At 46.0% G+C, this 15146-nt stretch overlaps 1 protein-coding gene across 1 annotated transcript in view; it reads left to right on the top strand.

Annotated features, from left to right (window-relative positions):
• The window catches only part of LOC309550447 (C4b-binding protein alpha chain-like), a gene marked incomplete at its 3' end in the record, with an annotated part of 129067 nt that overhangs the window by 100453 nt on the left and 13468 nt on the right, over positions 1-15146 (top strand). Inside the window, exons 7-9 of the mRNA XM_082250825.1 lie at positions 5762-5859; positions 9501-9690; positions 14887-14968. Coding sequence (XP_082106951.1) covers positions 5762-5859; positions 9501-9690; positions 14887-14968 — 370 coding nt within the window. The remainder of the gene's footprint in view (positions 1-5761; positions 5860-9500; positions 9691-14886; positions 14969-15146) is intronic.

Genomic DNA, 15146 nt, shown 5'->3' with positions numbered 1-15146 from the left:
ATGTTCTGCCAAAAACTCCAACTCTCCAAAATCTCCACCCACGTCACTTCCAGTGACTCTCCAGCAGCAATAATTGGAGATTTCGAGGAGTTGGTGTTTGCACAGAACACCGGCAGCCTATACACTACAGTACACAATATAACGACTGGACACTCTTAGTCCCCCCGCTACTAACCAACAACATGACCTGTAATAAGAGATAACTTTGCGGCACTGGTATATATGTTGTGGTAAGCTGCACGTTAAATAACTATAAATAGTTATGGCAAATATTGTAGGTTTAAAAAACTGCGCTATGCCACTCAAAGGACTCGTAGTATTCAAAGGATGTCAACCATATAAAAACCAAGTATAAAAACCATGTATAAAAACCGGCTATACAGTAAAGGTGTGCACAATGTAAAAGTTACCTAAAACATTATGGTACTAAATCTTGGTAACCAATAACGATAGATGTGAAAGTTGCCTAAAACATTATCATGGTAAACAATATCAATGACGATAAATATAAATACAACCTTCTAAAAATCTTCTAATAAAAAGAGAAACGTGCAATGGTGCAAAAAAGCCTCTGTATTATGGTGGCTGTGTTGTGTCCCTTCGCCGGTCACCACTGGTGCTCAAATGGTAAGAAGGCTCACTTACCAGATGGAGTGGATTCCTGATGGCGTACGCCAACAAGGAATCAAAATGGGCTTGATCTTTGTGCCTCCAGGCTCCTAACTTCAGCTAAGGTCCTCAGGGTATGGCTATCTCCCAGGGGGCTGGCGGACACAGGACTCCTCTCCCCCGGATACTTGGTGGCTCAGAGTATGGGAATAAAAACAAAAGGACTTCTCCTCATGCAGAGTGTTAAAAACTCCTTTATTTTATCCACACAGGATAATAAAACCACTGCAAGTTCCTTAACCACTTTACCACCGAAGGATTTTGCTGTCTTCCGTCCAGGCCACTTTTTGCGATTCGGCGCTGTGCAACTTTAACTGACAATTGCGCGGTCGTGCGACGCTGTACCCAAACTAAATTTACGTCCTTTTGGTGGTATTTGATCACCTGTGCGATTTTTACTTTTTGCGCTATAAACAAAAAAAGAGCGTTTATTTTGAAAAAATAACAATATTTTTAACATTTTTCTATATGAAATTCCCCCCCCAAAAAATGTAAAAATCTAATATTTTTTTAATTTTTGGCCAATTTGTTTTCTGCTACCTATGTTTGGTAAAAAAAATCGCAATAAGTGTATTTTGATTGGTTTGCGCAAAAGTTATTGCGTTTACTAACTAAGGGAAAGATTTCTGTCATTTTTGGTGTTTTTTTTTTAACGCGTAATGGCGGTGATCTGCGATTTTTTTTTGCGGGACTGCGACATTGCGGCGGACAGATCGGACCCTTGACTGACATTTTTGACACTTTTGGGGGTACCAGTGACATTACTACAGTAATCAGTGCTATACATATGCACTGTTACTGCAAAAATGACACTGGCAGTAAAGGGGTTAATTTTATTGGAGAGGGAGGGGTTAATGTATGCCTGGTGCTTACTGACGTGTGGGGGGGAGGTGACTTTGTGAGACAGGGACAGATCGGATGTCCAGCTATGCTGAACAGTCCGATCTGTCACTCCCTGTCACTATGGAGATCCGCCCGCTCTGTTTACACAGGCGGGCGGATCTCCTCACTCGATTCCCCGACGATCGGGGCAGAGCAGCGGCGATCGCCGCTGCTCCTCCCCTGGCCCGACTCCCGCTGTGAATGAAAACAGCAGGAGCGCGCCTCCGGCGGCGCGCGAGCGCCGCCTACAGGGGGAGGAGTCCAGCAACGTAGGTCTACGTCGCTGGACGGGATCGTGCCACTTTGCCGCAGTACGCTCCATGTGAGCGGTGGGCAAGTGGTTAAAATCATTCCGGAATTGGTGGGCACTCAAAATAAAAACCCCACTTCAAAATCGTGTACAATATGTTAAAATACAAAATCAATCCAGCAAAGTCCAAAAACAGTCCTTCAAACGAATAAAAGATATAGTTTAAAATGCTCCTGTCCTCACCGGTGTGTATTCCAGCCTCGCGGTTGGATATTTCCGTGTGTAGCGGTAGCTCCGCAGGACCCGAAAGTGCGGTCTATGGCGTGCGTTCCACCAGCGGACTTCAGAGCGAGGCAACGTGCGTGCCAACTTGACACGTTTCGTCAGAATGGGACGTCTTCGGAAGTGACAACTTTTTTTCTCCGTACCCTTTGTGCTGTTAAAAGAGCCAACTCTTCATGTACCATAATGTATACACTGAAGGTGGTCTGTGAGAACACCAACTCGCCAAAATCTACAATTATTTCTGCTGGAGAGTCACTACAAGTGACGTGGCAATTCCCTTTGTAGCAGAAGTGATTTAAGTGGCTAAATAGACACTCGATCATTTCTGAGGGTGGCAGAAGGGGATCCCACCCCTGTCCCGCCGCTGGCTCTACCGTTTGATCACGGAGCCGATCAGACCAATCTGTGTCTGTTCAGTTGCATTAGAAGCCAGAGAAGAGATTTGGAGTCTAATAGACCTCAGATCTCTCCATAAAGAGGACTTGTCACAGCCCATGCTGTCACAAGGGATGTTGTTCATCCCTTGTGATAGCAATAAAGTAAATTCAAGAAAAATGTGTAAAAAATAAAGTTTTGTATAAAATAAATAATAGCAAAAATTATTATGGACGTTCTCAGGTTGCAGTAGTCATTCCGGGATGATGCCTGCACCTACAGGCATCATCCTGGTATTGAATTTTTTAGCCGGTGATTCCCTTTGTGGGAAAAGTGATTTAAGTGGCTAAATAGCCACTCGATCACTTCTGTGGGTGGTGGAAGAGGGTCCCACCCCACTACCACCGCCGCCTCTCCCGGGCCCTACCGTCTGATCGCAGAGCCCGGGAACGATGCGACTGGCGGCATGGGCTGCACGGAACAGAGAGAGGAACTGATGTTGTTCCTCTCTCTCTGTGCCCCCGGAAACAGGAAGCAACGTGTATGTCATCACTTCCTGGTCCACCTCTTTGTTTACCTGGCCGTTGGCCAGGAAGGCAGCCGATCAGACTGATCGGTGTCTGATCAGCTGCATTGGAGGCCAGCGGAGAGATTATATATAAAAATACCCCCATCTCTCTGTGCTTACGCGCAAATGCAAACGTATACGTTACTCCCGCACACATATATAAATGGTGATTGAACCACAAAAGTGGGGAACTACCACGATTGTGCAATTGCGAGAGCAATAATTCTAGCAGCAGACTCTAAACTGGTAACCTGTAAAGGTGTTTAAAGTGACGCCTATGGAGAATTTTAAGCACCGTAGTTTGCCACCATTTCACGGCAGACGCAATTTTAATGCTTGGCATGTTAGGTATCTATTTACTCTGCATAACATCATCTTTCACATTATACAAACAAATTGGGTTAACTATTGTGTATTGTTTTTTTTTTGGCCTGGCTTTTTTATTTTGGCCTGGCTTCACACTAACACCGGCCGCGGCTCACAGCAGGGGGGGTCCGGTTCGTCCCTGTTCACCATTTCAGGTGCGAATCAGGTCCAAATTTTTTCCTGAATTCGGACCTGAAACAGAGCCAAAGACGGACAGAACCCTTTTCCAGTGTGCTCCACTGAGAGCCGGTCACACTCTCCTGTCATGCGAATTGGGGCCGGGGAAACCCGCATACAAGTCGCATCAGTGTGAACCCTTTCTAATTCATTAAAGTGTATTTTTTCCCAAAAAATGTTATTGTAGAATGATTATGGAGGAGAGGGTTAGGGGAGTTGAGGGTTAGGGGTCCCAGATACCATAGCAGATCCCTTACAGCAGAGGCGTAACTAGAACCTTCAATGCCCCAGTACAAGAAACCATGAAGGCCCCCCTGGACCCTGACCGGGGGGGCCTTCTCACTGATCCCGGGGCCCTTTACCCTCATGGTGGGATCCTTTATTACGGTTCTGCAGCAGGCCACCCCTCATGTCTTCTTGGGGTCCCCCCACACCAGGGGCCCAGTCGCAAGTGCAACCTTTGCAACCCTGGTAGTTCCGCCACTGGTGTCAGTAGTTTTTTATGTTTGTTGCTTTATATTTTTTTATCATTTTATTATTATTTTTTTATTATTATATTTTACATAATCCCCGCGGGGGGGGGGGCTCTGGGGAAATGTCAGGGGTCTAAACAGAACCCTGATGTCTCACTTTGAGACAGGGAAAGTCTACTCCTGTGGGGTTCATAAGCCACTGAGTGTTCAAGGTTATGACCTTGAACACTCAGTGGCCTCTTTATTAGACACACACATACTGTATTCAGATGATGCTTAATTGGAATTAAATTGACTTAATTTCTCTCCCTCTTTGACTGAGCTTGGGTGAAAGGCATAGAAGGAATAGGAGCGAAGTCAGGTGGAATAGGAGCGAGGTCTGGTGGAATAGAAGGAATAGGAGCGGTGTCTGGTGGAATAGAAGGAATAGGAGCAAAGTCTGTTGGAATTGAATGAATAGGAGTGGGGTCTGATGGAATACAATGAATAGGAGTGAAGTCTCGTGGAATAGAAGGAATCGGAGTGGAGTCTGGTGGAATAGAAGGAATAGGAGCGGGGTCTGGTGGAATAGAAGGCCTAGTAGGGGGGTCTGGTGGAATAGAAGTAATAGGAGTGACATCTGGTAGAATAGAAGGAATAGGAATGGGGTCTGGTGGAATAAAAGGAAGAGGAGTGGGGTCTGGTGGAACAGAAGGAACAGGACTTGGGTCCGGTGTAATAAAATAAATAAGAGAGGGTCTGAGGGAATAGAAGGAATAGGAGCGAGGTCTGGTGGAATAGAAGGAATATAAGCAGGGTCTGGTGGAATAGAAGGAATAGGAGTGGGGTCTGGTAGAAAAGAAGACATAGGGGCTGGGTATTGTGAAATAGAAGAAATAGGAGTGGAGTCTGGTGAAATAGAACAAATAGGGGTGGAGCCTGGTGGAATAGAAGGAATAGAATGGAGGGTCTGAGGGAATAGAAGGTATAGGAACGAGATCTGGTAGAAAAGAAGACATAAGGGCTGGGTAGAACAGGAGTGGGCTCTGGTGGAATGTGGAATAGAAGGAATAGGAGAGGGGTCTGGTGAAATAGAAGAAACAGGCGTGGATTCTGGCGGAATAGAAGGAATAGGAGTGGATTCTGGCGGAATAGAAGGAATAGGAGTGGGGTCTGTTGGAATAGAATGAATAGGAGTGGGGTCTGTTGGAATAGAATAAATAGGAGTGGGAACTGGTGGAATAAAAGTTATAGGAGTGGGAACTGGTGGAATAAAAGTTATAGGAGTGGGAACTGGTGGAATAAAAGTTATAGGAGTGGGCTCTAGTGGAATAGAGGGAATAGGAGCAGTGTCTGGTAGAAAAGAAGACCTAGGTGTAGGGTCTGGTAGAATAAAAGGAATCGAAGTGGAGTCCGGTGAAATAGAAGGAATAGGAGTGGGGTCTGGTGGAAAAGAAGGAAAAGGAGTTGAGTTTGGTGGAATACAAGGAATAGGAGTGGAGTCTGACGGGAACAGAAGTGAAAAATGTGCTTCAGTTTGGCTTTGTAAGTTTCTGCAAGTTACTTTTTTTGGATACCAAGAAAAAAAAAAAAACGCAAGCAGATGTGTGTCTTTCTATGTTTAGTATCTCCATATACTAATTCTGCAGTTTGTTGCAGGGGGAGGGGTAGACTGATCTCTGTGTGTACGGACAGATTACCCCGATTAGATTCTGTAACATTTTATTTTCCATCCAGTTCCTGGTCAACCTGAAATAGTGAAGGTTCCATCAATGGAAGATAACACAATTAGATGGAGCCTGTCTGAGGAATGGGGAAATATTACCGGATTCCAGGTAAAATCATCCATTTTCTGTATTTTATTCTTGATTCCATATTGACCGGTTACTACTCAATTGTTGAAGACTAACGGTAATGGTTGTGAGTCAATTTATTTGACTTTTTAAAGTGAATGCCTTTAGGATGTTTACGTTTTTTTGTTTTTACAGGTAACATAATATTTCATGGTAATTTACAAAAAATAATTTCATACAAAGTGTACACACAGGATTCCCAGAGCACTGTGAGGTAACTAACAAGAGAACACAGTCACAATGGGATTAATTTACTAAAGACAAATAGATTGTTCACATTGTAAGGGAATTTTCCCTTAGCTTAGTGAATGAGGTGAAGCTTAGCTAGCTTCCATCAGCTTCCATCATCTGATCATGCGCAAGCAAAAATAAATTTTTTGTTTTTTAACTTTCCTTGCACATTATTGGGTATTCTTTGCAAAGTGAATTCTCACTACATTCCCTTGCAAGGTAAACAGCCTATTAGCCTTTAGTAAACCAATCCATCTGTCCCTAAATTAAGCCTCAGGTGGAGCTGTTTAGCGGGAGGGGGAGGAGTCACTGCTCTGACATATTATTAATAATATTATATAGGATTTATAGAGCACTGAAAGTTTATCAATGCGTTATGTAGCACTGCCCCCTAGAGGACTGCTGAGTATTGCAAATTCTGGATTCCCCTGGGTTACTCTTAGCAACTGATAGCAGAAAATTAGCATCAAAAGGCCTTGGCTCGGTCAATAATCAATTCGGGGGATGTTGGTTTTTGTGTTTTTATTTGGAACTGGGATAGGAAAAGGGATGAGTGGGATACTCCAACAATGAACTATGCACAATCTTGAGGACAACTAACTGTAGTGTGTGGCAAGGCCGGTGCATCACCTTGCCACTGAAGTGAAGATAGCAAATATGTTCCCGCTTGAATCACTCTTCAGGGTTCTAACTTGGCACCCCTTTCTCACTTGCTAAGTGCGCTGACACCTGTCCACTGACTCTCCACTGGAGTGGTCCCCTTCCTGGGCAGACCCCTGGCAAGCTTCCCCGTACTCAAGGACACTGTTTTTCCCAAGGTTGCTCTGCCGCCGATTCCACTAGTCAGTTCTCCTAGACCTCGTGGCTCAGCTCCACACTCCTGGTCCACAAGGCAGACCGCCTGTGATCACCATCCACTTCAGCAGAAGGAGAGACAACTTTCCCCTCCTTCTGTGACCTGGCGTCCCGCCCAAAGACACCCTGTCACATGTGCCCTTGGCTTTTATAACATATCCCAGGAGGCACCACTGTTTGTGCCAACCCACTGGGACAGTTACAAAAGCCTGTGTGTCACTGGCTGGGTTTCCTCCACTGTCAAACAGGCTCCCCTATTGGATAGAGTGGGGACACTCCCTCAGACCAGATGAATCACACATGGACACATGCAACAGGCCTAACTAACAATCAGGCTCCCCTGATAAGCAGATGGAGACACTAGGCTTTTACCTACCTAGCACCTACCTAGGAGGGTGCTACATTTACGAGATAAGGGGGGACAGTACAGTTACATTACAATCTGATACAATTAGGATTACGAGGGCTCTGCTCATGGGAGCTTACAATTTAAAGGGAAAGGGCAAGTGGTATAAAAGGTAATAACTGTGAGGGATAAGTTGATGTAGAAAGCACAGTTTTTAGGCGGAGGCAGGATCGTAGGTGCCTAGCCCAGTTCAACGTGGCCTTCACAGATCGCAGAGCACCAGCCTTTACATGCAAGTTGCAGGGTGTCACAAGTTGATCAGCCCAAACCAATGCTGTCCTGTGTATGGATGGCAGATTGAGACCTAGTCTTTCCATCCTCTTGGTACTTACATAGTTAACCCTCACTTCCTCAGGAATAATCACACACCTGGTCTACATGTAAGCTTTCATAACTCCGGTTGCCAGGTTTTCACCACATTTCTCACTTCACATACCAGGCATTGGCTGTTTTGAACACGTCTGATGTATTATCACTAGAGATGGACGAATGGTTCGGACCCCAGAAAAAGTTCAGACCGAACATCTCCTGTTCCGCAAACACCTGAATTTGAGGATCGCTTGGCAGGATGTTCGCCTGCCGAGTGACCCTTAATGCACTGCATGCTGGTTTCCTGGCACCCTGACAGTACACAAGGGCCATGAAATCTGACGATGCGGGTGCTCCTACACTCCCCATGATGGTTTCCAGACTTGATCAACAAGATCACCTTTTGGGTCGCTTAGTTCAGGCGTTGCAGATGTTGCTTGAATGCACAGCACACCTTGCTCCTAGTGCTGCTCGGCCGGTGGTTCCTCCTGCTGCTGCTTCTGTTGCCGCTCCTGCTCCTGCAGCTGGAATCGCTTTTACCAGAGGGACGACTGGTTCAGCCCCCCTCCCGCAGCGCTATGGGGGTGATCCGAGTCAGTGTCGTGGCTTCCCAAACCAAGTGGGCATTTATTTTGAGATGGTTCCTTAAGTGTTTCCCTCTGACAGGTCCAAGGTGGGCTTCCTAATCTCATTGCTCTCGGACAAGGATTTGGCCTGGGCGAATCTCTTATGGGAGAATGATAACCCTGTTATACTCGATTACCCAAATTTTGTTGCCTCCTTCCGTAGGGTATTTAATATGCCTGCTCACTCTGCCTGTGCTGCTAAACTGCTCCTGTCCATTCAACAGGATATTGAACTGCATTTCGTACCCTGGCAGCAGAAGTGGTCTGGAATAATGAGGCTCCGGTGTCTGTCTTCTCTCATGGTCTCTCCGATGCATTGAAGGACGACATTGCGGCTCTCATTTCTTTCCTGATTTTGATCGATACTGGGCTGAGGGAGAGACCATCGTTTAACCACTTCCCTACTGGCACATTGTAAAATGACACCGGCAGGGATGCTTCCTCCCTCCGGGCGGATGTCATATGACGTGCGGAAGGCAGGGATGCGGCGTGTCCCTCGGTACAAAGCCCATTCCCGATCAGTGTAAAGAGCCTATAAAAAATGGCTCTTTACCATGTGAACGGCTGTGTCTAATCACAGCCAGTCACATACACTGTCCTCATGCACGCCGTTCGTGCGCGTGCAGATCCTGTGTGAGGAGGAGATTGCGGTAACAGCTAGTTACCGATTACAGTGCACCCTAAAATACACTGATTGCCCCCCCCCCCCAATAAAGAGGACCTGTCACTAGTCCATCCCAGTACCTGTCACCAGCCCATCAGAGTACCCGAGTTCCTGTCACCAGCCCATCAGGTAATCTGATGACACAATGATGACATTTTTTTTTGGGGGGGGGGCGTGTCTATCATGCCCAGAGTCTGCAACTGAATATGAATGAAAATAAAAATGCATCGCTTTCATATAATAGAGCAAAGTCCTTCACAGTCCAAATGGTTGTGTTCATAATTGAGGAAGGCACCTCAAATAATTGAACAGTAATGCAAAGGTTGATGAAAGAAGTCTTCCACCTGCACTGATCATTTGCTAACTTGAGTGCAGGTGGGTTGATATACATTTTTAATGTATATATGAATGTAAAAACTGACATTAAATCATCACAGATTTCTTTTCAGCTTACTTAAAGAACCAGTTTGCTAATTTTTTCTCTTTACTACATGGTCATGAAATGAGTCACATAAGATATAATTTCTTGTAGATGAATATCTTGGCCTGGAGGGATTACAATGTGTCCTTTGCCATGGATGAATCTCTCCAGTTTCCACCCAATGTGACAGAATATAAAATCCCCCTCCAGTATGGGACCAACTACACCATCACCCTCCGAGGATTCATAACATCTGGGGCTGAAGAGGTTGCAACTGAGAACATTGAAACTGATATTGGAGGTGAGTACACTGGCAGACATGGGAATTGTAAGCTGTTTGGTAGAACAATTATTATTCATAGGTTTGAAGCAGCAGTATGTTTGATGTTGTGTCACAATGGAAGGTTCACCTCTGACACCAATCCGCTGCAGAGACTTGATGATCAGCTATAGCAGCCATTCTTAACCAGGGTTCTGTGGAACCCTAGGGTTCCTCCAGAGGATTCTAGAGGTTCCATGAGCTGTGGCTGAGGGGCCTCACATACAGTATGATGGTGCCGGGACAAGTGGTGGCCAGGGCACAGCATGTATTGTAGAGATTGGGGGCGCCGCAGGTTCCTTTTTGCTATAAAGCTGAATAGAGTAGTGAAAGCAACATCACTACTTCTGTCAGCCCAGTGCTAAAAGCCACAAGAAGAGGAGGAGAGAGCCAGGAGGAGGTGCGGGCTGTGCTCTCTCTCCCCCTTCTCCTCATAAGCTTGCACATATGAAGGAGGGGGATGCATTTTGGCATCTTTGCCCCTGGCACTGGATGACCTGGTCCCAGCACTGCGTACACCCACACTGTACACATGGTGCACTCTAGTGATCGACCGATAATGGTTTTTCGTTGCCGATACTGTTACCAATATTTTGGCCATTGCATATCGGTATCGGCCAATATGGGCCGATATTTTGAACATTTTAAAGTTTTGCAAAATAAACACAATTTTCGACACAAATCTGTTACTGAACATGCTAATGTTTGTTTATTAATAATTTTAACACTGCAGGCAGTGCAAATTAAACTGCTAGAAAAAAGCTAGACAACAAACAGCTAGACAGTGGACTACTGCTACAGTAGTGCACTCACTGCAATGATTTTAAATCACTAACTGCAGTCAGTGCAAAACTGCTAGAACAAAAGCTAGACAGTGGGGAGTCAGTGGATTACTGCTACAGTAGTGCACTCACTCACTGCATTAATTTTAAATCACTACTGCACTCAGGGCCGCTGATAGGGGGGACCACCAGCCCTCTTGTAGGGGGGCCAACACAGAGAGGGGGATTAGTGATGGACAACAAATACAGAAATCTTCCTCCAGCACCTGAATCTGATCTGTCCTTCTCCCTGTGATCAGCTTTTATCTGCTTAGAAAGAGACAGTCATCGCTCACTAATCCCCCTCCCTGTGTGGGCCCCCCTCCCAGCACTGGCTCTAATGTTATCTCTGCTCAGGAGTTTATTTGTAAATTGTAACTTTGTTTCTCTCTCTCTGTCTCTCTGATCACTGAGCTCCAACTGCTCAGCCTGTATATTTTTCTCATCTCATCTTCATTTTTATTTAACATTTTTTTTTTTTAAGATTTTGCAGGAATTATGCAATTTATGTTATATTTGTGTCTGCTAATAGTGATTTTGTTGTTATTTTAGCTAAATATATCTTTAATATTTTCTTGGGGGGGGGGGGGGCCCTGCCAGGTAGTCTGTACGGGACCCCGCGATTTCTAAAAGCAGCCCTGTCTGCACTACTGCAGTGACTGCAGTAGTGATTAAAAATGATTGCAGCAGTGAGTGGCGCACTACTGCAGCAGTAGTCCAATGACTCCAATCCACTGTTTAGCTTTTTTTCTAGCAGTTTTGCACTGACTGCAGCGCAATTTTATCTATGAAATTGGCGAAATTTCATAGATAAAAAAAGAATGCTTGTCGATCGCAGATTCGGTTAATACTTCTGGTATGTCAGTGTCCATGTTGTGGGACTATGTGTGCACAGCTAGTAAGTATTTTATGGCTGCAAATATGACCTGGAGGTTTTTCATGTTCGCCTGCCATTAAAATTAATGGGACCCGCCGCGAACCTGCGGTTCGCGAACATTTGAGCGAGTTCGCGCAATCGCGTTTGCGAACCGTCCCATCAGATGTTTGTCCATCACTAATTACTGGTTCCTTCAAATAGAGATGAAGTTCATCATCCAGGGTCATTATTGCAGATTCAGAAGAATCCTCCACATGAGGCCCCAATAAAACACTGAACGTGGCATCTATTTGACCACGATGAAGTTTCTCTTCTGTCCGTTGTCTATTTGGACATTTTTCTCCTGCATCCTGCTCTTCCACATTAGAAACCTGCTCTTCTTGACTCAGGCATTGTTTTGCCTTGGCCAATAAATCATCAGAAGAGAAAGGATGGTTCTTGTATCGAGGATCCAAAAGACATGCAAGCACAACATTTTTATTCTCTTCATGCTTCTAAAAACGTTTGGCGAGGCTGTCCCTCATGGCCTGCCTACATGTTTTAGTGCCATGTGTGTTGGGTCCTTCATTCTGTTGAAGAAGCATCTTCAGCACTCTCACACATGGGATGACAGATGACACAGATGAGTTGTAATGATTCACCTCCAGTGTCACTTCCTCTATGGGGAGGAGGGTCTCAATGACATTGGCTACAATGTCCCACTGATCAGCAGTTGGACAAGAATATCCTCCATATTCACCTGAATATATGGTAAGAGCTCGCTTCTGCTCCAGCATTCTTTGCAGCATGTGAAATGTTGAGTTCCATGGTGTTGGAACAGCGTTAATCAAGTTGTTTTTGGGTAGGCCAAGGTCTTTCTGAATGCACCTCAGTCGCTGCTTGGCAAGCATTGAATGGTGGAAATAGCCTGCACACCTCTTCAGCATGCTATTTATGCCAAGAAAAACTCTCTGGTTTGACAGACCCTTTACCACAAGTTGGAGGGTGTGTGCCATGCAACTGAGGTCTGACACTTCAGCAAGTCTCATTCCTTTCACCATGTTCGCTCCGCTGTCTCGAAGCACAAGCATCACTCGGTCTTTGGTGATTCCTCATTCTTCTAGCATGCCTAGAAACCTTTCTCCAATGTACTCCCCCGTGTGGGATTCTTGCATCACTTTTCATCTTTGGGATTCTTTGCATCTGTTATTGTGGCCTGGGAAAGTGATGTTTCACCTTGTGATTCATTTAATTTTTTCTGTGTTGCATGATACAACTCAACATGATGAACTCTTAGATGGGCCCAAAGATTTGACGTCTTTTTTGTTTTTTGCAGTTATTGATCCCATGCTTACATTGTGCTGCTTTTTCCTGGAGATGGAGATGAGAAATAGTCCCAGACCACACTTTTAATTTTTCTATCTGCATTCATCTCCATTGAAATTTGAAAGACACTACTGAAATTGAATATAGGCTTAAAAAAAACTGTCTGGCTGGCACCCTTTGGTGAATGGCTGGCTGGCACCCTTTGGTGGGTTGTTGGGTGGCTGTGGCTTGCACCCTGTGGTGGGTGGCTGGCTGGCTGTCACCCTCTAGTGGGTGGCTGGCTGGCACCCTTTGGTGGGTGGGTGGCTGGCTGGCACCCTGTGGTGGGTGGCTGGCTGCCTGGCACCCTGTGGTGGGTGGCTGGCTGGTTGGCACCCTGTGGTGGATGGCTGGCTGGCTGGCACCCTGTGGTGTGGTGGGCGGCTGGCTGGCTGGCACCCTTTGGTGGCTGGCTGGCTGGCACCCTTTGGTGGGTGGCTGGCTGGCACCCTGTGGTGGGTGGGTGGCTGGCTGGTACAGGCCCAGGGCCTGTGGGTGGCTAGCTGGTACATGCAGGGCCTATGGCTGGCTGGCTGGTACAGGCCTGTGAGTGTGTGGGGTGCTGGCTGGCTGGCACTGGGCAGCTGTGGGTGGGTGTATGTATGTGGCCGCGGCAGCTGTGTCACATTGTACACACTGTGCATCCACACAGACACATACAGACTCACATATAATAAAGGTAGGGTGAGGGGGACACAGTTTTAGCATCTTCACTCTGGGCACTGTGTAGGGGGGAGGGCTGAAGATAAACAATTTCTCCACATGAGTCACATGAGAGTACTACTCCTGGGGTGGGTTCTTCTGGGCTAGGCTAGGCACTTGGGATGGGATCACTGTATTACACATGGGGTACCTTTGTTCTGTGCCATTTTCATCAATGCCCTGGGACAAGGCTAAGGCCGCTGTAGGGGGAAGCTCAAACTTAAGTCGGGCCTCTGCTTTTAGAGATGAATGTACACCATATACAATTGCACGATAGCTGTTCTCTACTTAACTCTTGGTTCCCCGTGACAATGTAGAACTTCTCTGTAACTTGCATTTAGGAAGGAGACGTTGAGCCGTCCACATCCACCCATCCAGCGTATGCTACCAAACTTCTTGTAAGTATGGGGTCCAGCCGTGCACCCAGCATGGACTAAACTTCATTTGACTCTTCCGTAGAGCACAAGCCTGGGGACCTCTAAGGCATGAGTCCACTCCCTTTGCTATGGGAGACAGACCACTCATGGAGAGAGTGCCGACAACAACTCCCTCCTGCAAGAGGCTATCTCACCTATCTCAGGTACATGCTTAACGACAGGCTGCTTGGTAGACTTCCAATACCATGGGTGACCACTTGTACCTGCACACTCCACCGACTTCGGTACTGACATCTTCATTCCCCAGTGTGTCTAGTGACCCGAACTACAGACCATGTGTGCTAGTTACTTGCATTGCACCCCTTGAGTATCTTCAGACCAGAAGGGAACAAAGTTTCAAACCTTTACTTATGTTCATTTTGCACGTCCAGCAGTCCAACATGTCCAACATGCAATATTTTTCCTTTGCTTACCTCCAAAGGAAGAATCCATGTACAAAATATAGGATCCATTAAGGGCATTTCCGAGTGATGGAATCTTCAAAAATGAACCCTATGTACTGATGTCTTTCTACATCACGGCAGTGGCAAGTGACATTCCTCTGTTCTTCCCGGGTGTGGCTCTCGGATCTTCTCCCTTATGGCGGTTCTCTCTGCTCGGGGGGGGGGGGGATCTCTGCTCCGGACCACTGCCCCTATATTACCAAAGATAATCCACCAAAACCAAAGAACTGGGAAAGGCATTGCCTCTAACGCTTCCGTTCCAGGGCAGCACCTGATTAGCATAACTTCCAACCCGCTTACAACTGGATGACATTGTCCCGGCATAGAATACAGGGATTCAAAAGGAAGTTTCTCAGTTTACTCTCACTTTCAGTGAATTAATCTGTAAATGACATCAAGTATCTGAAATTAACCATTACCCAAAGTTTGGTGCAAGTCTAAACTAATTCTGCAGTTTGCAGTTTCCATATCATCTATGGTCAGGCAGTCATTACTGGCACACAGCAGATTAGTCCTTTTTCCTGATCAGATGATTCCTGAATCTTCCTTTCCAGATCCTCCTCTTCACATGGAGAAGACAATACGTGATGACACTTTGCAGCTCCACCCGGTTCTAAATCTGAATGGGCCAATCAGGTGAGAAACATTTGCTCAGCGTGTAAAAGAAAACTAAATCATAAAGCCCGACCACACTCTGATGTCAACATTTTCATTAAACTTTTGTTCTGGATGTGAACAATGGAAGCCCAGCTTGGGACCTCCACCAATAATGTGTTTCACCCTAGAAGCATGCTTAGCTGTAGAGAGCCCATCC

This window comes from Pelophylax lessonae, assembly GCF_965119305.1.
Source record: "Pelophylax lessonae genome assembly, chromosome: 1".
In the NCBI taxonomy this organism is placed as follows: Eukaryota; Metazoa; Chordata; class Amphibia; order Anura; family Ranidae; genus Pelophylax; species Pelophylax lessonae.
The sequence above is the reverse complement of the archived record's forward strand: the minus strand, read 5'-3'. Positions and strand labels throughout refer to the sequence as shown.